A 23,020-nucleotide genomic window follows, 5' to 3' on the forward strand; every position below is an offset into this window, starting at 1 on the left:
AGCTTAATGTGGGAGGAAAGTAGGTCTTAGATGTTTACCACTTCGGTGAAACCTACGAGCACGGGTATGGTACTGACAAACATAGAAACATAATCGGGGCGAACCGGGATTTGAACCCACAATCATAGGTTTCTGGCGTGCCCAAGGGACGCAACTCTGCACAGCAAATTGCGGCGCCTCAGACGACTGGGCCACCCGTGCCCCTCTCACCGGGCAGACCCTCTGTCCAACAAGGCAAGGAAGTGGTCCACACAGCATTATCCTGCCTTGGAGTGAGTAAGTCAGTATGCTTTTAGCAATATGCAAGCAATATCAAGTCAAGGGACACAAGAAATGGACTTCACACATTGTACCCTTGTGGGGAATCGAACCCGGGCATTCAGTGTGACTAGCGAACACTTCAAGTACTAGGTTACCCCACCACCCTCCTGCCCCGAAATATTTTGTTTTGTTTGTTGTTTAACGCCGCACTCAGCAATATTCCAGGTATATGATGGCGGTCTTTAAATAATCAAGTCTCAGCCAGACACCCCAGTGATTGACATCATGGGCATTGATCCACAAAATTGGGATACGATGACATGAATCAACCAAGTCAGCGAGCCTGACCACCCGATCCCGTCTCTTACGAAAAGCATAGTCGCCTTTTACGGAAAGGATGGGGGTGAAGATCTATTCTACCCCATATCTTCACGGGCCTGCCCCGGAAGAGCTGCTACAGAAAGACAGAGACAAGGTGATATGTTGATTGTTTTATTTACACCACATATGACAGACACACATCTACTGTACAGGCCTCTAGTGGTTGGTGCTGTGGCTCTCGTGCTAACTAGACACCCCAGTGTTTACATAACCACATGGGGCTGGCGGACACAGCGCTAACATCAGTCTACAAAAACAAATTCATTTGTTTCTCATTTGAGCACATATTTTCCAACGTTTCTTTCAGACTTATTACAGAAGAGAGTACAAGGAAACACTTTTCAGTGGCGTGTAATAACGACAAGTGACCCTCATATACCACAAAAGAAATGACAAAAATTCTTTTGATCTAATCTCATCATATCTAATATTTGTCATGATTCTAAGCATGTTAGTTCGATAATAGATGATAGCTATATGTAACGGTCAATATCGAAAAATCATTCTCGGAGATGACCTGGTCATGATTTAGAATACTTTTGAAGCATTTAAATTGCATAAATTGCTAATTCAGCAAAAAGCAAATCACCAGCAATCCAGAAATGCACACAATCTATCACTACAGAGTCTTCGGGGCATATCTGGAATAATAATGAAACCGAAACTGACGTGAGGGTCACGACCTGTCCGTCCAACCCATGTGTGCTTGCAGAGTCACAGGACAACATATATCGGGTATTGCATTATGCTATCACATTTCTGAAGACAAGAAGATAATGTATGTACACATTTCGTTTTTGTCAGTGTGAGTGAGTTGGGTTTAACGCCGCTTTTAACTGTATTCCAGTTATATCACGGCGTTCATTTTTGTCAAGTGTATATATATGGCACTCAGCTTGAATACAACAACAAGGAGATTATACTGTCAGATAGTATTCATATATTTATAAACATTCTAAAACAGTTTTCATACCAGCTATCGTTAGCAGTGATTTCACAGAAATAACCACAATAGAATGCAAATACTGAATAGATACAAGAGGTTCAAACAGACATAGGTAGGTCATTGAAGAAGTGTCCAGGATGTGCATGATTTGTGGGTAATGTATTAACAAGTGCTTGTTCTCTTTTCAAATAGAACCACATTCCAGGTCGATGCATAACCTAGTGGGATATATAACCACTTATTCCAGGTTGATATATAGCACAGTGGGATATATAACCACTTATCCCAGGTTGATATTTTGCCTGGTGGGATATATAACCACATATTCCAGGTTGATATTTTGCCTAGTGGGATATATAACCACATATTCCGGGTTGATATTTTGCCTGGTGGGATATATAACCACATATTCCAGGTTGATATTTTGCCTGGTGGGATATATAACCACTTATCCCAGATTGATATTTTGCCTGGTTGGATATATAACCACTTATCCCAGACTGATATTTTGCCTGGTTGGATATATAACCACTTATCCCAGAATGATATTTTGCCTGGTGGGATATACAAATGTATAACCACATATTCCAGGTTGATATTTTGCCTGGTGGGATATATAACCACTTACTCAACTTATGGATGTGGGTGTAACAATGTAACAATGTAACACAATGTTGACAATACTGTTGCTGCAGCCGTAGTACTCACACCGTGGGTGATGCCTCTAGTTATAGCGCTGTACACGATGGCCCAGCTGTTCTGGTTAGTATGCAGATGTTGCAGAGAAACTGTTAGGATGAAGATGTTGTTGGCAAATTGTTAGGAAAGCACTGTTGTTGAAGTGGTTTTACGATGTCCATCAATGTTTAGAAAGTGTCAAGATGCATGTGTAGGGGAGCAAGTGTCAGGGTATCGGTGTTGTTGAGAGAGTGTCAATATGTCATTGTTGTGTGAATATCTGTGTTGGGGAGGAAGTATTTTGATACACTGCCTCACAGTAGTAAAGTTCGCACCATACAATGGCTATAACTGTAAAATATTGAAGCTTCCACTTCAAGATAGATTCATAAGCTGCTTAAAGAACATATAGCAAGTTTTGTTATTATTGTCTGTGTGTAATTCTATTGTTATTGTTATAAACATACAACACACATTCTAAACATACTCATATGGAACTTTTGTTTCATCAGCTTCATGTTGATTCTGGAATGGTGCCAGATCAAGACGTCATTAATGTTTAACATTTCTGGTAAAGAAAGGGTCAAAACAAACTTCATTTTTGTGACAGTATAGCACATCAGCTTGAAGGCAGTTGTGTGTGTGTTAGTCACCAGCTGCAAGGGCGATATAAGTGTACTGGGGCAAGCTATAGGTGTACTGAGAGTGGGTGATGGGGTGATGTAGGATATTACTGGTATATGCTAGGGTAATATAGATGTACTGGGATATGCTAAGGTTATATAGGTGGACTGGGACATGCTAAGTTTATATAGGTGTACTGGGACATGGTGGGGTTATATAGTTGTACTGGGACAAGCTAAGGTTATATAGGTGTACTGGGACATGTTGGGGTTATATAGTTGTACTGGGACAAGCTAAGGTTATATAGGTGGACTGGGACATGCTAAGGTTATATAGGTGTACTGGGACATGGTGGGGTTATATAGGTGGACTGGGACATGCTAAGGTTATATAGGTGTACTGGGACCTGCTGGGGTTATATAGGTGTACTGGGACATGTTAAGGTGCTATAGGCATACAGGGACATGCTGATGTTATATAGGTGTACTTGGACATGCTATGGTTATATAGGTGTTCTTGGACCTGCTAAGGTGCTATAGGTGTACTGGGACATGCTAAGGTTATGTAGGTGTACTGGGACCTGCTAAGGTTATATAGGTGTTCTGGGACCTGCTAAGGTGCTATAGGTGTACTGGGACATGCTAAGGTGCTATAGGTGTACTGGGAAATGCTAAGGTTATGTAGGTGTACTGGGACATGCTAAGGTTACATAGGTGTACTGGGACCTGCAAAGGTTATATAGGTGTTCTTGGACCTGCTAAGGTGCTATAGGTGTACTGGGACATGCTAAGGTTACATAGGTGAACTGGGACCTGCTAAGATGCTATAGGTGTACTGGGACCTGCTAAGGTGCTATAGGTGTACTGGGACATGCTAGTATTATATTGGTGTATTGAGATGCTGGGATGATATAGGTGTACTGGGACATGCTAGTATGATATTGGTGTATTGAGATGCCGGGATGATATAGGTGTACTGGGACATGCTAGTATGATATTGGTGTATTGAGATGCTGGGATGATATAGGTGTACTGGGACATGCTAGTATTATATTGGTGTATTGAGATGCTGGGATGATATAGGTGTACTGGGACATGCTAGTATTATATTGGTGTATTGAGATGCCGGGATGATATAGGTGTACTGGGACATGCTAGTATGATATTGGTGTATTGAGATGCTGGGATGATATAGGTGTACTGGGACATGCTAGTATTATATTGGTGTATTGAGATGCTGGGATGATATAGGTGTACCGGGACATGCTAGTATGATATTGGTGTATTGAGATGCTGGGATGATATAGGTGTACTGGGGCATGTACTGGGCCATGAGTGAACATTGTTACATTGTTGGACTGTACACAGAGACAGCTGTCCACAGATACATGCATATATAACACAGTATTACATCAGTCGTATTCCACCCAGCCAATGCATTAACACTATTACTGACAGAAAGCCATTCTCACACACTTGTAGGAAAGTAGTCATAATACAAAAGGGGTTCACAGATTGTTTCTTTCATAGGGTTAAGGATACCTTGAACATATAAGAAACATGTCAGCTATTAGATTAGTGCTAACGTCTATCCATGTCTGTGGCTTGCACTGATGGCTAGACAATGGGTAAGTTAACCATTCATAAATTGACCAATCTCATTAAAATCAGATCTTAGTTCTCGCTATCGCTAAACAAAGATCGGAGGACATCCCATTACGGGTCAAGTCAGAACGACCTTTCATCCAACCAATTAGAGCATCTCTTACCAGATCATGAAAGTGACAGACGGAATGTGTTTTCTGATCGTGCAACCTTGAAATATTTAACAGCGGGTATTCCGAACGACAGTTACAGGTTTTTATCCATACAATCTAGGCCATCTATAAGCCATTCCAGAGCGTTTTTTTATCAGTTTTAAATTTTTAACCGAGAATACGTCAAAATATGTTTCGAAGGGTAGTCGCCAGTTTGAAACTAGTGTCGTAAAGCTTGAGAAAGCTGCCTTCTGATTGGCTAATGTCGATTTCTTGTCAGTCATTTCATTGATCGGTCAAATTTCGCGAGAGGTCATTCTGACGTGACCCGTAATGGGATGTCCTCAGACCTTTGTTTAGCGGTAGCGAAAACTAAGATCTGATTTTAATGAGATTGTAAATTGACAAAACAAATTAAATCAAGAACCTAAAAGATAAGGAACAGGAGCCGTAGCCAGTCTGCCAATGACCAGCTGACCAATCAGTAGCACCGTAGTTTTGATACACTTGTGCGGTCTGTTCAGAGTTGTCAGTATGTCAAGTTTCACTTTTTGTTGCAAAGAATAAATGAAAATCCTGCAATACAGGGACATTTTTCCGAAGCTAGTCTGAGAACCCGAATTGTTCATCAATAATCACTTCTCAAAATGAATGCTAAGAGTGCTCATACGTCCAACATAAGAACATACACAAGACATGTTGGTTCCTGCTACAGCTGCTGGCTCACAATACACCAGCCATAGCTGACCATCACATCATATAGATGGCAACAGCCGCGCACATTTATCCCGACTTCTGGACACTGAGAGCGGAACTACACATGCAGAACAGTCCATGAAGGATTCCTAGCAAAACATACTTCAATTTTGTATTTTCTCCAAAATATTCTATGTACTGGCATGTCTTTTCTCTTCATGTACCTCAAAACCTTCACACAGCCATAATCATGTTACTGAAAACAAATTAAAGGATGAAACAAAAATCTTTCTGGGTTTTGACTGTTGCACAAATTTTGGATTTTAACATTTATCTAAATTTACAACTTTGTTTTGTTTCACTTTTTGTAAAAAGCCTCATTCTGCAAATGTTCCAGGCATATAACAATGAACATATCAGATCAACCAATATTAGTACTAGTCATAGTGCATTTGGACCATTGATATGAGAGAGTGAGTGTCCAAAACTGCTTTTAACAGTATTCCAGTTATTTCACAGCATAAGAAACCTATGATTGTGGGTTCAAATCCCGGTTCGCCCCGATTATGTTTCTAAGTTTGTCAGCACCATACCCGTGCCTGTGGGTGTCAGCTTGAGTTGGAAGGTAAGCCAAAGTGATGCAGGTCTCAGACGTTTACCACTTCGCTGAAACCCACGGACACGGGTATGGTGCTGACAAACTTAGAAACATAATCGAGCGAACCAGGATTTGAACCCACAATCATAGATTTCTGGCGTGCTACCAAGGGCTCTGCACCGAGGTATTGCAGCGCCTCACACAACAGGGCCACCAAGGGCTCTGCACCGAGACATTGCATCGTGTCGCACAACAGTGTCACCATGCCCCACCCCCACAACTGTTACGAGACATTTGTACTACAATGGTAAAGATAGGAAAGTAATCAGCAAAAATACAACATTGTGGAACCCTTCAAGGACTGGTCAATACAATAATCTTTATATATATATATATACAGTATTAGATTAGCCTATACAACATCTCAAAATAAATAACACAACTTCCTCAGTCTCAAGCTTTGTATATACAAAATAAAATGCATTGCTTCTGCATATACAAATAAAACTTGTAAAACAAGCACTTGACAATAACAACATTCAATGTCATAAGGGAGTCAAGCTGTGCATGAATCACAAAGCTACAATAGCAACACCTTTATGCTAAATAGGCTGCGGAGCAGTTTCATTATGACCAGTACATAACCTATACCATCCACAGTAGTAAGTGATTTAAGTCTTCACTGAAAAAGCACTGTCTTCTCAGAGCTTCCAAATGAACAAGCATGTATTATTTACCATTTTTGGCATGACAAGTGCCCTTGGTGTATTAAACATATTATAGGCCAAAGCAAGAGCGTTTGGGGTTACAAACAGGGATAGGGTTGTTTTAGGGACATTTTGCAATACACAAATTGCAGACATCATTCTGGTCCAAAAATCAAGTTCCAATACGGAGTACATTTTCCAAAAATCATCAAGATTTTACCTTTTGTGACAATAATAGCTTGCCACAATTTTCTCATATCGGCTTCATTAACCCTGACAGGTAAGGAAACAAGTATGATAACTTACTGTTGTGTGTGTTGTTGTGTGTGTTGTTGTGTGTGTTGTTGTGTGTGTTGTTGTGTTGTGTTTTTGTTGGAGGGGAAGGGTGTGTGTAACTGCTGGTGGGGCCAAAGATCACATCAGTTCAGATATAGTAATAATCATAAACTTGTATCTAGGAACATTGAGAATATGGTTATAACTTTTGATATACGATGCTAGGGTACAGAGGTGGGTGTTGGAACACTAACCACTCGCAAGACCCCATCATACATTATGCTCAAAGATGAATGTTAGTATTATGCCCTTGCTTGGTGAGGATGGATCAGAAATATTTTCCATTGCATATCAAAATCACAAACGTTGCAAAATATGACAGGACACAAATGAGAATGTATGACATGGAGGCAAACTATTACAATTCCGACAGACAAGCTACTGCATTATGTCTGTAAACTGGCAGCCACTGATATCACCAATAACGTACAACACACAAGGATGAAGGAAGGAATGGATGGGAACGATGGTTACTATATGCATGATCATGATTATAAATTAGTTTCAATCGACACTTGATTCGTTTTTGTGAGTATGGTTTTACGTCACCTTTTGACATTTGCTTTTGCATTGAAAAGAAAACACACATGGTACCCTGTCGTGATCCCAAATATGTTAATAGAAACAAGTTCCACCAAAACGAAACTACTCTAAGAAAAAACAAGGAAGCTGGATTTCTATTTGTACAAGGCCTTGGAGCCTCTCAGGCTTGGGTAGTGTGTTCCTTGAGAAGGCTGAATTATGTATAGGCGGGGGATATGACTCGTATTGCACAATGGTTGTCATACCATTCATATCGCAATAGACCGAAATGGAATAAATTGATTTCCACATTGACAAGTAATAAATGTGAATTCAATTCTGAAATCTCGAAGTATGGTTGCGATACAGATTATATGGATGCATGTGTCATATTGTTGGAGCCCTTGAATCAGCCTACCGGGTTATATAACATCCATAAGAACTGCAATGTTTGTAACAAAGACAGTGGAATGAGTTAGAAACACTAACATAACCATGATAACAAATATCAACCAATAAATAAAATATCTTCATTCCATTGCAGCTTGTCATGTGAAAATGTGCAATGAAATTTCCTCATTTTGTAACTAACCATAACAAACATGACAGAAATGCATATCTTGTAATATTTTAAGTTATAAATTATTTGTCGATCGCCACCCTGGCATTGATTTCATCATCAGCCCCCTCATGTTACATGCCAGTGCGGGGCGGGACAATAAGTTATATATAGGGACTAGACATGGCATCACAATGTGATCTACTGGTCACACACAAGTGTTGATTATATGTCACAGGAAACTGGTAACTGAAACATCAATCTTTTGACCTTGAACTTTTGACCTTAACTTGTCTTTGAACTTTTGACCTTGAACTTCTGTCCTTGAACTTAGTCATTGCTTCACACAACCACCACATGTCAAGGTTAGATTGACCTGGATGTCCTGCCAGCAACAAAGCTTCCTTAGTCTATCAGTACATTGGTACTTGGTGTGGTCAACATATCTTCCAGGCTGCTGCTTTCTGATACCTCTGTATTTGTTGCATTGAGGATCTCTGATATATTTTCACCGTGTGTGAAGTAGATATATCGTCTCTAATGCACCTGCAAATGTCATAGATACGTATCGGACATAGGCGTTTGCTGGTACATCCTCAAGTATCGTAAACATATCGCACACTGATGTTTATTGATACACCAATTTGTCGTAGATACATTGTACAGCGATGTCCTGCTGGTACAGCTACATGTGTCTAACAGTGGGTAGTTTACAGGATCTGAGCATATAGCTACACTCTCCAAGCGTAAGATAGACTGTCCACATTGCACTCTCTGTCTCACAGCCCAGATCAAAGATTCTAAGGTGACCTTGACACCAGTGCCTGCTGGTGATAGGCTAAGATATCTCTTAAGATGCGCCAGAATCATGCAAGAACTACCAAGAATACTCAACTAAGGACACACCTGTACTGAGGACACCCCTGTACTTAGGACACCCCTGTACTGAGGACACCCCTGTACTGAGGACACCCCTGTACTGAAGACACCCCTGTACCAAGGACACCATTGTACAGAGAAAACCTCAACTCAGGACACCTCTGATTCAAGGACAACATTGAATTGTGGAAACCCCTGTACTAAGGACACCCTTGTACTGAAGACACCCATGTACTGAGGACACCCCTGTACTGAAGACACCCCTGTACCAAGGACACCACTGTACAGAGAAAACCTCAACTCAGGACACCTCTGATTCAAGGACAACATTGAATTGTGGAAACCCCTGTACTAAGGACACCCTTGTACTAATGTCGCTCCTGCGTCAAAGACTGTCTTTTACAGAGGACACACCTAAGTCATCTCCAGTAGGTTGAATATGAGTTGTACAGTCAGCGCTGCCTTCCACAGATTTGGCACACAACATCCACATTCCACATGACACATATTCAGTAAGTCATCAACACAGTAATATTCTCTGTTAAAGAGTCATAATCATCTCCTGCTAGACCTCCTTCTGCACAACCTCCACTGTCGTCCCTGACAACGAAATCACACAAACTTGGGCTCATTCCTTGGGATCCTTCTTATTGACTGTTGTCACCTCCTTGATGGAGCTGATGGTTTTGTGGAACCAGGTGTTTTTGGATGCTTGTATTTCGCTGATGGCTGAGTTGAGTTGGTGAGTGAGGTCCTGTGTCTTGCACTCAGACTCCACCAGAGCCAGCTTCGTCTGGGCCAGCTCTAGTTCCAGCTCTCGAACCTGCTTCCTCAGATCCAGCACGCATGGGTTGCTGTCTTCCGGGTTGGCCTTGACCTCCGGCAGTCTGACCTTGCCGTCCTCGGTGAACATCTTGGAGCATTTATCACATGACTTCACTTGACCCTATCGGAGAGAACAATGATATATATTTTCAACTTGGTCGTGATAGGCCATGTAAAGGTCAAAGGTCATCAACAGTGTGATATCTTAGTCATAGTTAGTAAATGGATGTTTTTAACGCCCACAGTCAGCATCTTTTGACCTATATCATGGCAGCTGATAAATAACAGAGTTGCACCAAATAATCCCAAGTGAGATTGGGGTCGACACTGTTTTGAACAGTGTTCCAGCTATATCACGGTGTGACAGCTTAATGGTTGAGGAAAGCCCAAAGTTATTCAGGTCTCAGACGTTTTACGCTTTGGTGAAACCCACGAACAGGAGTATGGTGCACACAAACCTAGGAACGTAACTGAGGCAAACCAGGATCTTAACCCACAATCATATCTGACGAGTACAAGGCACTAAGGTCCTATTCTGCTTTCTCAGATCCAAACTAATATTGGAACTTGACTCCTCTCCCAACTATGAAAAACTTGATTTGACAACATTTTAAGGAGTGGATGTGGGAGTGCACTGAACGATATTTCTGTTATGTCACAATGTGATATAAGGGCCCTTTTCTCACACAGGGTACCCCTTACGTAAGGATAACCTGCCCTTTCCTTCCCTTAATATATCTCAGCTCCTCTCATGAATATGTCTGCCCCATTTTGGATCCCCTGCCCTCTCCTTACTTTAATACGTCCCAGTTCCTCGCGTGAATGCGTCTGCTGCTTCTCAAGTCTCTCACTCAGCTGGGAGCAGATCTGTTTGTAGTCAGCGATGATGGCAGAGTTCCGTTGGCTCTCAGACTCCGCCCTGTCCAGTTCCCGCCGACACATCTCCTTCAGCTGAACCACAAATGAGTATCAAAACATCTTACTCTCGCCTTAAGTTCCGTAACCATCCTTCAAAACAACTCATTCAACTTGAGTTACTGTTTACTAATTCAATATTGTCACCATGGACTATTACAGGAGCTTCACTTCACACACACTAAAGAACTCGGTATGATAACAGGGTATGGTGCTGACAAACCAAGATTCATAATCACAGCAAAACTAGAATTCAAGCCCACACTCATAGGTTTCTTGCATGGCAAAGGGAAGCAACTCTGCACAGAAAATTGCAGTGTCTTAGACAAATGGGCTCCTGCGACACCATTGTCTTCAGATACAATAATTTCAGGACAGAAGAATTGTTTGACTACCAATCATCAACACATTTAATAATTTACCTCCTGCTGTTTGTTGTCTTGTACTATCTTGTCAGGATTTCTGACCATTTCATAATGTGCGTCGTAGGTTCAGTACAAAGATATGTAAAAATAGCTACTGATTTCTATTCCAAAGTTTAAAGAAGTCATCCCCCACCTGTGAGGACTCAGTCTCAAGTCGTCGTTTCTCCTCCTCCGTCTCCGTCAACATCTTCTGGGTGGTCATGTGGTCCTTCATCAGAGCCTCATGGGAGTCCTCCAGCTGAAACATAACCATGGCAACGGGTAACCAAGGCAACATGAAACAGCAACACCACTTGGCCCTCTGGTGGAGAGTTGGAACTAATGTTACAGTGAAATGGAAGCACTTTCAAACTTGTTCCGTGTTTTGTGGAACTTATGTTCTTACATAGCTTATGTTCAACTAAGCTTGCTGGACAAATCTTCCAACAACACCTTCCTCAGGGTATGTGTGGTTCGTTTGTTTTGTTTGTTGTTTAATGCCACACCCAGCAATATTCTAGGTATATGACTGCGGTCTGTAAATAATCAAGTCTCGACCATACAATCCAGCGATTGACATCATGAGCATCGATACGATGACATGCATCAACCAGAACAGCGAGTCTGACCACCCGATCCTATAATCGCCTCTTTCGACAAGCATAGTCGCCTTTTACAGCAAGAATTGGTTGCTGAAGACCTATTCTACCCCGGATCTTCACGGGTCGGCTATCATATGAACGTGTGCTGTAACCCATATCATCAGTGTATGACAACATATCCCCATTTTAATCCCCTTCTACCCTTGCGTTACCATAGAAGCCGCATGGAAATCCATCATTGTTACTTTGAGATGAGTGATAATAATGGCCTTATTGAGAATTTCTCAGCTTTTCGGCAACACTGTACATGTATGCCAAAGAGAAGATGATCATAAATCTACCACCATCTGCAACAACAAGCATCTATCTACTCACGGCATCCAGCTCACTGCGAAGGGCCAGTTTGCTCTCCACCAGTTCATGGGCGAGGTCATCATTTTCCTGTTCAAGACGGAGGTTGTCCTCGAGGAGGCGCTTGTTCTCACGCTGAAAGTAGTATCGGCATGGGTTAGTGAAGTCTTTGTCAGACCTCTCTTCCATCAGTGAGTGATGGAGTTGGGTCTTACTTCATAATGAACAATACTTCATAAATCAAGTTATTGTGGGGGAAAGCCCTTAGACATTTACGTGTTTGGAGAAACTCAGAAGCACAAGTACGATGCGGACAAACCAAGAATCATGATCAGTCCAAATATGGAATTCAAACCCTTGACAATAGGATTCTGCCCTGTCTAAGGGACACAACTTGCACAAATTAAAAATAGATGCACAACATGATCAATAATGTGATATTACAGACAGGAAGTTTATAAACAGTAGCCAACACATTATCAGTGCGGGATTGTACTGATGCAAAATTATCATCAGATCAAGTTTAATTAAAATATGCATTAGTAAAAAAGTAAGTTTTGAGGTGTGTTTTCAATACTTATTGAATATCTTTCCTCGTGTAGCTTAATTCAGAACATAACTACAGCGGCAACAATTTGCTGACTTCAGTAGGCTTTGAAGAGACTACCTGGATTTCGTCATTAAGCATGTGGTGATGTATTGTTTAGGGGCTCGAAATAAGGTGAGGCTCGTAAAAAGGTCACGTGGAGATACAATACGGATGAACATCAAATGCAAAACAATTACCGTATTCAACGCAACAAGCACCCAGGGCGCTCTCAAAATTGGAAATAGGGGGCTCTTATTAGAATATTATTTTGGTGAAAACAGGAGTTGAAAGATAAATTTCGTGGTTTATGCTGACAGCCTTAAATGCTTATATATGACAGATATATTATTCCAGAATTTAATTGCCCATTATTAAGGCTGCATATAACACACGAGTGCGTATTATACGCGAATAAATAAGTCTTGTGTACCTTTATCATTTGGAAGGGGCGCTTATTATGATTGTATACTTGTCAATATATTAGCAAATATCGCTGTGGGTGCTTATTAGAGCCGGGCGCTTATTACGTCGAATATGGTAGTTAATCTTATAATTCCCGACTCTAAAAAATTGCTTAACATCAGCAATACACAAATGGAGGTGTCCTCAGATGTTCATGCAGAGAGATATTGTATCAAGTAAAAGATCTGATTCTAATGAGAATGATAACTATCCTTATCCAGCCCTTCCTTGTTTTCCTAGCACAGGATCACCCAACATGTTCTGTGGTCACTGCATCACCCACCTCAAACCTCTCGATGGGATTCTCCTGCTGCAGCTGGTGTTCCTTCATCTGCACGTATTCTCGCTCGTACTTCTTCAACTTACGAGCAGTTACCTGTAGCAAAGAACAATTTCTTCTCAAATATTGAACTATCTCAAACGATCAGTCTACCAACATAAGTACAGCATAATTAATGATATAACATCTGAGGTTCACTATTTGTCTGTAACTAGTTGCGTGATGAGCTCATTCTCATGCCTTATATAGAATATAATAATTACTCAACACATACCATGTACACAGTAATTACTTGTTACCACATTATATTTGTGACGAAATCACTTAAACAGAAATCTTTTTGTGGACTCCCAACAAAACAACTGTCAGCAATGAACCAGATAGGGAGACGAACAGTATAGCTAGTATAATACCCAGGCATAAAGAACCACAGTACACCAAGTGTAGACAATGTTATAACTCTGTATCACACCCGTGAACGAGAAGCACAATACATCCCAGTGTCCAATTTGTTATTTCTTATATCACACCCAGGTATAAAGAAGCACAAATTATCCCATGCACAGAGAAGCACAATATATCCAAGAAAATCAGTATGTCCTAGCTCCCGTATCACACCCAGGTTGGGTAAAGCGCAACATATCTCAGTGAGACATTATGTGATACCTCCTGTATCACACCCAGGTAGGGAAAAACATATTATCATACCTCCATGTCAGAATGATGAGATCTGATTGTCCACGTGGGCAATACAGAATGCGCGTGGATTTCTGAGAGGCAGAATAAATCCCAAAAAACACACTTCAAAGAAAAATGCTGCACACCTTTTCTAGACTATGGAAGTCACATGACAAAGCACAAGCTGTTTTCTATCAATTTTGAATTTGTTCGAATTATTTTACAATGTCACATCAAAATCCTTGTGATCCTGCTTCTCAGTGAGACATATGATAACTCCCATATCAAAACCAGATTGGGTGAAGCACAATACATTTTAGTGAGACATTATGTGATAACTCCTCTATACACCCATGTCGGGTGAAGCACAATATATCTCAGTGAGACATTATGTGATAACACTCGTATCACACCCAGGCATTATATATCTCAGTGAGACATTATGTGGTAACTCCCATACCACACCCAGGTAGGGTGAAGCACAAAACATTTCAGTGAGACATAATGTGGTAACTCCCATATCACACCCAGGGAGGGAGAAGCATACCCTCCATGTCTACAGTTTACCAGCTGTCACATGCATATACATCCTGAAGAACCACTCCGCCACCCATGCAATGGATGTAGCCAAAGCACTGTATTAAATACAAATCTGCCCAAGACTCAATACAGGTCAATCTTACACAACCTATAGTTTTTTTCTTAACCAATAGAAATATGTCATTTGATTTCCTATATAACTGTACATATAATAGAACAATATAATAAACGAATGAGTCGGTTTTTGCTGTGTTTTTAGCAATATTCTAGGAATAGTATTCACACATTGTACCCATGTGGGAATCAAACCCAGACCTTCAGCATGACAAGCAAATGCCTTAACCTCTAGGCTGCTTTAAAGATATTGACTGATCTACTTTCACTGTGTGAATGTAAGAAGGACATACAGTGATCCCTCGATAATGTTTTCTGAGATGGGATAAAACATTGGGTCATTGAAAAACTTGAGTTTATGTCAGTACATTTTGGGTGCCATGCTCTACCGTGCGCTATAACCGAGTTACGGTATATTGAGAACGCAATAGCGAGGGAACACTGTACATATGTTTATCTCTGATTACTAAATGGAACTTAAAAATTGAAATTCATAAAGAGTTGGTATCTGATATAAAGCAATACTGAGGAATAAAATGGATGATCATGTAGCATACCAAATAATCCTGGAGGCAGTGGAGAGAGATTACTGGGGATAAAACACGTGGTCACAGCTCCACACATTCATAAAATACACCCTTTGACACTAACTAGCATGTTTTTCAGAAAGCCAGTGTGGTGTTTTAAGTTCCAAAGTAAAATCTAGTATAGTCATGCAATTAGATTCCCGTTACAAACGCACAGATCAAGAGTGTGTTAACATAACAACCAATCAGAGACCTCATATCACCAAGTAGTGGATATTTTAACACTATGTAACTTGAAAGTATGGCTCTCATTGGTCAGCATAGTCTTACTGCAGACTGCTTCATGTCACTAGCGCAGTAACAATTTGCTCTGCGATATTCAATCCATATAATTCATAAACAAAAGTTACAAAAATCATAAACTGGGGACAAGCATAAATTCTAATTTTACCTATTACGCCAAAATTGTAACAGTTGGCACCTCTGCAATTTGTTCATGAGGTACTAATCTTACTTCAGTAACAAAATATTGAGTTTACAAATTCATTGCTTGACAAAATTGTATTAATTTGATTCAGTTAACATAGATGGAAGTCAATGAGATGTACTGAAAGATTTACCTTGGAGCTGACCGCCATTCGCATCAGTTCCTTCGCAGCATCGTCGGTGCGGTACTTCTTGGGCAGCTGGACGCGGAAGTATTTGAGGACTCCCTCGAAGTCCAGTGCTAGAAGGTCTTTCCGCGAGCCCTGCAGCAAAGACAAAATATCAGTGGGGACAACTTTAAATTTGTGGAAGACTATGTACAGGATGTACAGGATGTTCTCCAGCACACACAGCTCGTAACACAGTGGCCTGTATCTTGACAAGGACATCCATTGGTTGGCAGCATTAGGAACAATGTTATAATTAGCCAGGTCTGTTTGTTGTTTAACCCAGCATTCAGCAATATTCCAGCTATATGACGGTGGTCTGTAAATAATCAAGTTTGGACCAGACAATCCAGTGATCAAAAACATGAGCATCGATGTACGCAATTGGGATACAATGAAATGCATCAACCATGTCAGCGAGCCACACCAATTCATGTTGGTCACCTCATAGTCGCCTTTTACAGCAAGCATGGGTTGCTGAAGACCTATTCTACCCCGTATCTTCTCGGGTCAATTTGCCAGGTCACACTCTTCATCTCATCTCAGTCTGTTAGGCCCACAAACAAGGGGTGATGGGAACTCCCAACAGGGTAAGAACTGTTGCTGTCACAGTGAGTGAGTGAGTGAGTGAGTGAGTGAGTGAGTGAGTGAGTGAGTGAGTGAGTGAGTGAGTGAGTGAGTATGGTTTTACGCCACTTTTAGCAATATTCCAGCAATATCATGGCAAGGGACACCAGAAATGGGCTTCACACATTGTACCCATGTCAGGAACCGAACCCGGGTCTTCGGCGTGACGAGTGAACACTTTAACCAGTAGGCTACCCGACCGCCCCTAAACAGTGAGTAATTAAACAGTGTGTTTGTTGTCTTAATGCAGAATTCAGAGTATGGTTTTACGCCACTTTTAGCAATATTCCAGCAATATCATGGCAAGGGACACCAGAAATGGGCTTCACACATTGTATCCATGTCAGGAACCGAACCCGGGTCTTCGGCGTGACAAGTGAACACTTTAACCAGTAGGCTACCCGACCGCCCCTAAACAGTGAGTAATTAAACAGTGTGTTTGTTGTCTTAATGCAGAATTCAGCAATATTCCAACTGTATGATGCAGCCTGTACAACCATACAATCCAGTGATTGAAGAACGATCCATGCCATTGGGGTATCAACCAAGTTACCAAGCCTGACAACCCAATCATTTGGTTGCCTTTTATGACCAGCATACATTGCTGAGGATCTATACCAACCCAGAAACCCACGGGGGAGTAGTCCAAAGTAGAGCAGGTCTTACCACTTTGGTAAAACACACGGGCATGCTGGTAAGGTGCTATTAAAAAATAATCAACATAATCAAGGCAATCTGGGATTCATACCCATGACCATAGGTTCCTGGCATGCCAAAGGGACACAACTCTTCAAGTGAATAGCACAGCCATGCCCACAACAGGAATAGTTTCATAACCACTAGCCTATTCCTGAAACCTCCCTGTCCCAAAGTTTCCCAGACAGTCGCAAATGAAGGAAATGTACTCCTTTCATTGTACCCACATTGGGAATCAACACCCTGCAGTGACAGCTTGGACCACACAACCCAACGAGACAGTTAGTTGTAGATCTAATGTTCTAAAGGATGCTGGTGGTTGTGTAGCAACATCCTTCTCATTCCTGCGTTGTCTCCAACTACCAAGTCCTAAACCAAGATCAATACATCAATCAATATGACACAGGCCAGGAATCCAGGATCAAGTCAGACTGGTGGATTACACTTACTGGCTTCATGTAAGATCCTGGAACACACACACACACGCACAATTGATCAGGAACTTACCGGGCTCAATCTACTTGTGTTTGTTTGTTGTTTAACATTGAACTCAGCATTTTCAAGCTATATGACGGTTGCCTGTAAATAATCGTGTCTGGACCAGACAAACCAGTGTCAATCCAAGTTATAAGCTCACCACCTGATAATTTAAGTGGAGAAGAATAGGACGCTGGGGACCAATTCTAACCCTGGAATCCCCAGAGGCAAAGTATGATCTTTACACAATGAACCCATGAGGAGAATCAAACCCAGGGGTTCAGCGTGACAGGTGAACTCTTCAACCACTAGACCACCCATGTTTTAATATAAAGTTGGGTGACTCACCTTTAACAAGGCCAGCGCCACACTGAAGATAACATCCTTGCCCTGAAATGAACAAGTGCAATTGTCAGATAACAATGGGAACAGGACAGAAGTTGGCGGAAATGACGATAACAGCTGTCAAAGTTGTCTAAGTCGCAAGCAGAAAAGTTCCGACTTTACTGATCACTAGGGGCACTATTCATATACTGTTGTCTGTTGAATCCAGGATTGGAACCGCTACAGCAAATCGTGGCACGGGAAATGGACAGAAGTAACACACTGACATCTTGACCAAATGTTACATCCTAGGTACTTGCAAGTAGCCACTATAAGGTTTCCTCACTGAGGTATAGGAACACCATGTTATCTAGACTCACCTCACTGAGGTACAGGAACACCATGTGATCTCACCTCACCTCACTGAGGTATAGGAACACCATGTTATCTAGACTCACCTCACTGAGGTACAGGAACACCATGTGATCTCAACTCACATCACAGAGGTACAGGAACACCATGTGATCTCACCTCACCTCACTGAGGTATAGGAACACCATGTTATCTAGACTCACCTCACTGAGGTACAGGAACACCATGTGATCTCAACTCACATCACAGAGGTACAGGAACACCATGTGATCTCAACTCACCTCACAGAGGTACAGGAACACCATGTGATCTCAACTCACCTCACTGAGGTACAGGAACACCATGTGATCTCAACTCACCTCACAGAGGTACAGGAACACCATGTGATCTCAACTCACCTCACTGAGGTATAGGAACACCATGTGATCTCAACTCACCCCACTGAGGTACAGGAACACCATGTGATCTCAACTCACCTCACTGAGGTACAGGAACACCATGTGATCTCAACTCACATCACAGAGGTACAGGAACACCATGTGATCTCAACTCACCTCACAGAGGTACAGGAACACCATGTGATCTCAACTCACCCCACTGAGGTACAGGAACACCATGTGATCTCAACTCACCTCACTGAGGTACAGGAACACCATGTGATCTCAACTCACCCCACTGAGGTACAGGAACACCATGTGATCTAGACTCACCTCACTGAGGTACAGGAACACCATGTGATCTCAACTCACCTCACTGAGGTATAGGAACACCATGTGATCTAGACTCACCTCACTGAGGTATAGGAACACCATGTTATCTAGACTCACCTCACTGAGGTACAGGAACACCATGTGATCTAGACTCACCTCACTGAGGTATAGGAACACCATGTGATCTAGACTCACCTCACTGAGGTATAGGAACACCATGTGATCTAGACTCACCTCACTGAGGTATAGGAACACCATGTGATCTAGACTCACCTCACTGAGGTACAGGAACACCATGTGATCTAGACTCACCTCACTGAGGTATAGGAACACCATGTGATCTCAACTCACCCCACTGAGGTACAGGAACACCATGTGATCTCAACTCACCCCACTGAGGTACAGGAACACCATGTGATCTCAACTCACCTCACTGAGGTACAGGAACACCATGTGATCTCAACTCACCTCACTGAGGTATAGGAACACCATGTGATCTAGACTCACCTCACTGAGGTATAGGAACACCATGTTATCTAGACTCACCTCACTGAGGTACAGGAACACCATGTGATCTAGACTCACCTCACTGAGGTATAGGAACACCATGTGATCTAGACTCACCTCACTGAGGTACAGGAACACCATGTGATCTCAACTTACCTCACTGAGGTACAGGAACACCATGTGATCTAGACTCACCTCACTGAGGTATAGGAACACCATGTGATCTAGACTCACCTCACTGAGGTATAGGAACACCATGTGATCTAGACTCACCTCACTGAGGTATAGGAACACCATGTTATCTAGACTCACCTCACTGAGGTACAGGAACACCATGTTATCTAGACTCACCTCACTGAGGTACAGGAACACCATGTGATCTAGACTCACCTCACTGAGGTACAGGAACACCATGTGATCTAGACTCACCTCACTGAGGTATAGGTCCAGGATGTTGAACACTACATGCAGGGGAAACTTGGCCGTGAAGAGTGTCAGGAACCATTGCGAAGCAAACATGTGGATCTCCAGACCCATATCAGCAAAATGCCCGTATAAATCAATCAGCTGGTCCTGCAAAACACAAAACAATCAGTTTATCCTGCAGTACACAAAAACATAAGAGAGAGAGTGTGTGTGTTTATGTGTGTGTCTTACGCTGCACTCAGCAATAAAGTGATTGATATTATAAGCAACAAGCCATGCTGTCGGGATATTTGACACGACATCAATCAAGTCACTGAGTCTGACCACCAAATTCATTTGGTTGCCTCTTACAACCAGCATAGGTTGCTGGGGACCCATTCCAACCCGGAATCCCCATGGAACAATCAGCTAATCCTGCATATAGTGATTCATAACACAGAAGACGCATTTGAATAACAGCACAAAACATCAGTCCTAATCTATCCTTCATACAAAGATCCTCGCCTGCCATCCCGACACACCCTCCCCGTCCTTACCTCCAAGATGACATCATCGCCTGCTTCCCCAACACACCCTCCCCGTCCTTACCTCCAAGATGACATCATCGCCTGCCTCCCCAACACACCCTCCTTGTCCTAACCTCCAAGATGACATCATCGCCTGCCTCCCCAAAACACCCTCCCTGTCCTTACCTCCAAGATGACATCATCGCCTGCCACCCAAACACACCCTCCCCGTCCTTACCTCCAAGATGACATCATCGGCTGGCACCCTGACACACCCTCCCCGTCCTTACATCCAAAATGTAAACACCATAGCCTGCCTCCCCAACACACCCTCTACGTCCTTACCTACAAGATGACATCATTGCCTGCCTCCCCAACACACCCTCCCCTCCAAGATGACATCATCGCCCGCCATCCCGACACACCCTCCCCGTCCTCATCTCCAAGATGACATCATCGCCTGCCTCCCCAAAACACGCTCCCCATCCTCACCTCCAAGATGACATCATCGCCTGCCATCCCGACACACCCTCTACGTCCTTACCTCCAAGATGACATCATCGCCTGCCATCCCGACACACCCTCCCCGTCCTTACCTCCAAGATGACATCATCACCTGCCATCCCGACACACCCTCCCCGTCCTCACCTCCAAGATGACATCATCGGCTGCCACCCAAACACACCCTCCCCGTCCTCACCTCCAAGATGACATCATCGCCTGCCACCCTGACACACCCTCCCCGTCCTTACATCCATAATGTAAACACCATAGCCTGCCACACCCACAACCAATGCTAGCCTACCTGCATCAGTCTCTCCAGCTGGTAGAACTTGAGGTGGAGCTCCTCAAATCCCTGTTTGAACAGGTCCCGCAGGCCGTAGTCAAACATGATCTTCACCAGGACACAGAAGGCCTGCTCCTCAGGCATCTGGAGGACAGACATTTCAGTCACATACCAACTACTCATCAATCGGGCAACTACTCATCAATCGTGGCAACTACTCATCAATCGTGGCAACTACTCATCAATCGTGCAACTACTCATCAATTGGGCAACTACTCATCAATTGGGCAACTACTCATCAATCGGGCAACTACTCATCAATTGTGGCAACTACTCATCAATCGGGCAACTACTCATCAATCAGGCTACTACTCATCAATCGGGCAACTACTCATCAATTGTGGCAACTACTCATCAATCGTGGCACCTACTCATCAATTGGGCAACTACTCACCAATTGTGGCAACTACTCATCAATCGGGCAACTACTCATCAATCGGGCAACTACTCATCAATTGTGGCAACTACTCATCAATTGTGGCAACTTCTCATCAATCGGGCAACTACTCATCAATCGGGCAACTACTCATCAATCTTGGCAACTACTCATCAATCATGGCAACTACTCATCAATCGTGGCAACTACTCATCAATCGGGCAACTACTCATCAATCGGGCAACTACTCATCAATCGTGGCAACTACTCATCAATCGTGGAAACTACTCATCAATTGGGCAACTACTCATCAATCGTGGCAACTACTCATCAATCGGGCAACTACTCATCAATCTTGGCAACTACTCATCAATTGTGGCAACTACTCATCAATCATGGCAACTACTCATCAATCGGGCAACTACTCATCAATCAGGCAACTACTCATCAATCGTGGCAACTACTCATCAATCGTGGCAACTACTCATCAATCGGGCAACTACTCATCAATCAGGGCAACTACTCATCAATCAGGGCAAGTACTCATCAATCAGGGCAACTAATCATCAATCGTGGCAACTACTCATCAATCGGGCAACTAATCATCAATCGGGGCAACTACTACTTGTTGGAAAACGATGTTGTAAACGACATGCTACCATACTAGAGTTAAATGAGCACAAAGAATGTGGTAAGCACATTGCACTTGGTAGCCATGTTATTAGCCTGGGGCACCAGCCTACAACATGGGGCACCAGGCTACAACATGGGGTACCTGGATACAATCAGGACACCTGGCTACAACATGGAGCTCCAGGCTACAACATGGGGCACCTGGATACAATCAGGGCACCTGGCTACAACATGGGGCACCAGGCTACAACATGGGGTACCTGGCTACAACATGGGGTGCCCGGCTACAACATGGGGCACATGGCTACAACATGGGGCACCTGGCACCAACATGGGGCATATGGCTACAACATGGGGCATATGGCTACAACATGGGGCACCTGGCTACAACATGGGGCACCCGGCTACAACATGGGGCACATTACTACAACATGGGGCACCTGGCTACAACATGGGGTACCTGGATACAATGCAGGGCCCCTGGCTACAACATGGGGCACCTGTCTACAACATGGGGCACCTGGCTACAACATGGGGTACCTGGATACAATGCAGGGCACCTGGCTACAACATGGGGCACCCGGCTACAACATGGGGCACCTGTCTACAACATGGGGCACCTGGCTACAACATGGG

At 42.9% G+C, this 23,020-nt stretch overlaps 1 protein-coding gene across 3 annotated transcripts in view; it reads right to left on the minus strand.

Annotated features, from left to right (window-relative positions):
* Positions 1-5,914: 5,914 nt before the first annotated feature.
* Positions 5,915-23,020, minus strand: part of LOC139459783 (rab GTPase-activating protein 1-like) — a 46,544-nt gene continuing 29,438 nt past the window's right edge. For 2 of the 3 annotated variants that reach the window (XM_071241450.1, XM_071241449.1), the window contains 9 exons: positions 21,334-21,459; positions 20,026-20,169; positions 18,032-18,073; positions 15,851-15,979; positions 13,375-13,467; positions 12,065-12,175; positions 11,242-11,346; positions 10,564-10,719; positions 5,915-9,889 (listed from right to left, as the gene is read on the minus strand). In XM_071241450.1, the coding sequence (XP_071097551.1) occupies positions 9,572-9,889; positions 10,564-10,719; positions 11,242-11,346; positions 12,065-12,175; positions 13,375-13,467; positions 15,851-15,979; positions 18,032-18,073; positions 20,026-20,169; positions 21,334-21,459 (1,224 nt within the window). In that variant the 3' untranslated portion in view covers positions 5,915-9,571. The remainder of the gene's footprint in view (positions 9,890-10,563; positions 10,720-11,241; positions 11,347-12,064; positions 12,176-13,374; positions 13,468-15,850; positions 15,980-18,031; positions 18,074-20,025; positions 20,170-21,333; positions 21,460-23,020) is intronic. The other variant, XR_011652701.1, reaches the window with a different exon arrangement.

The sequence above is a fragment of the Haliotis cracherodii genome, unplaced genomic scaffold (assembly GCF_022045235.1).
Source record: "Haliotis cracherodii isolate W230 unplaced genomic scaffold, xgHalCrac1.p SCAF_13, whole genome shotgun sequence".
In the NCBI taxonomy this organism is placed as follows: Eukaryota; Metazoa; Mollusca; class Gastropoda; order Lepetellida; family Haliotidae; genus Haliotis; species Haliotis cracherodii.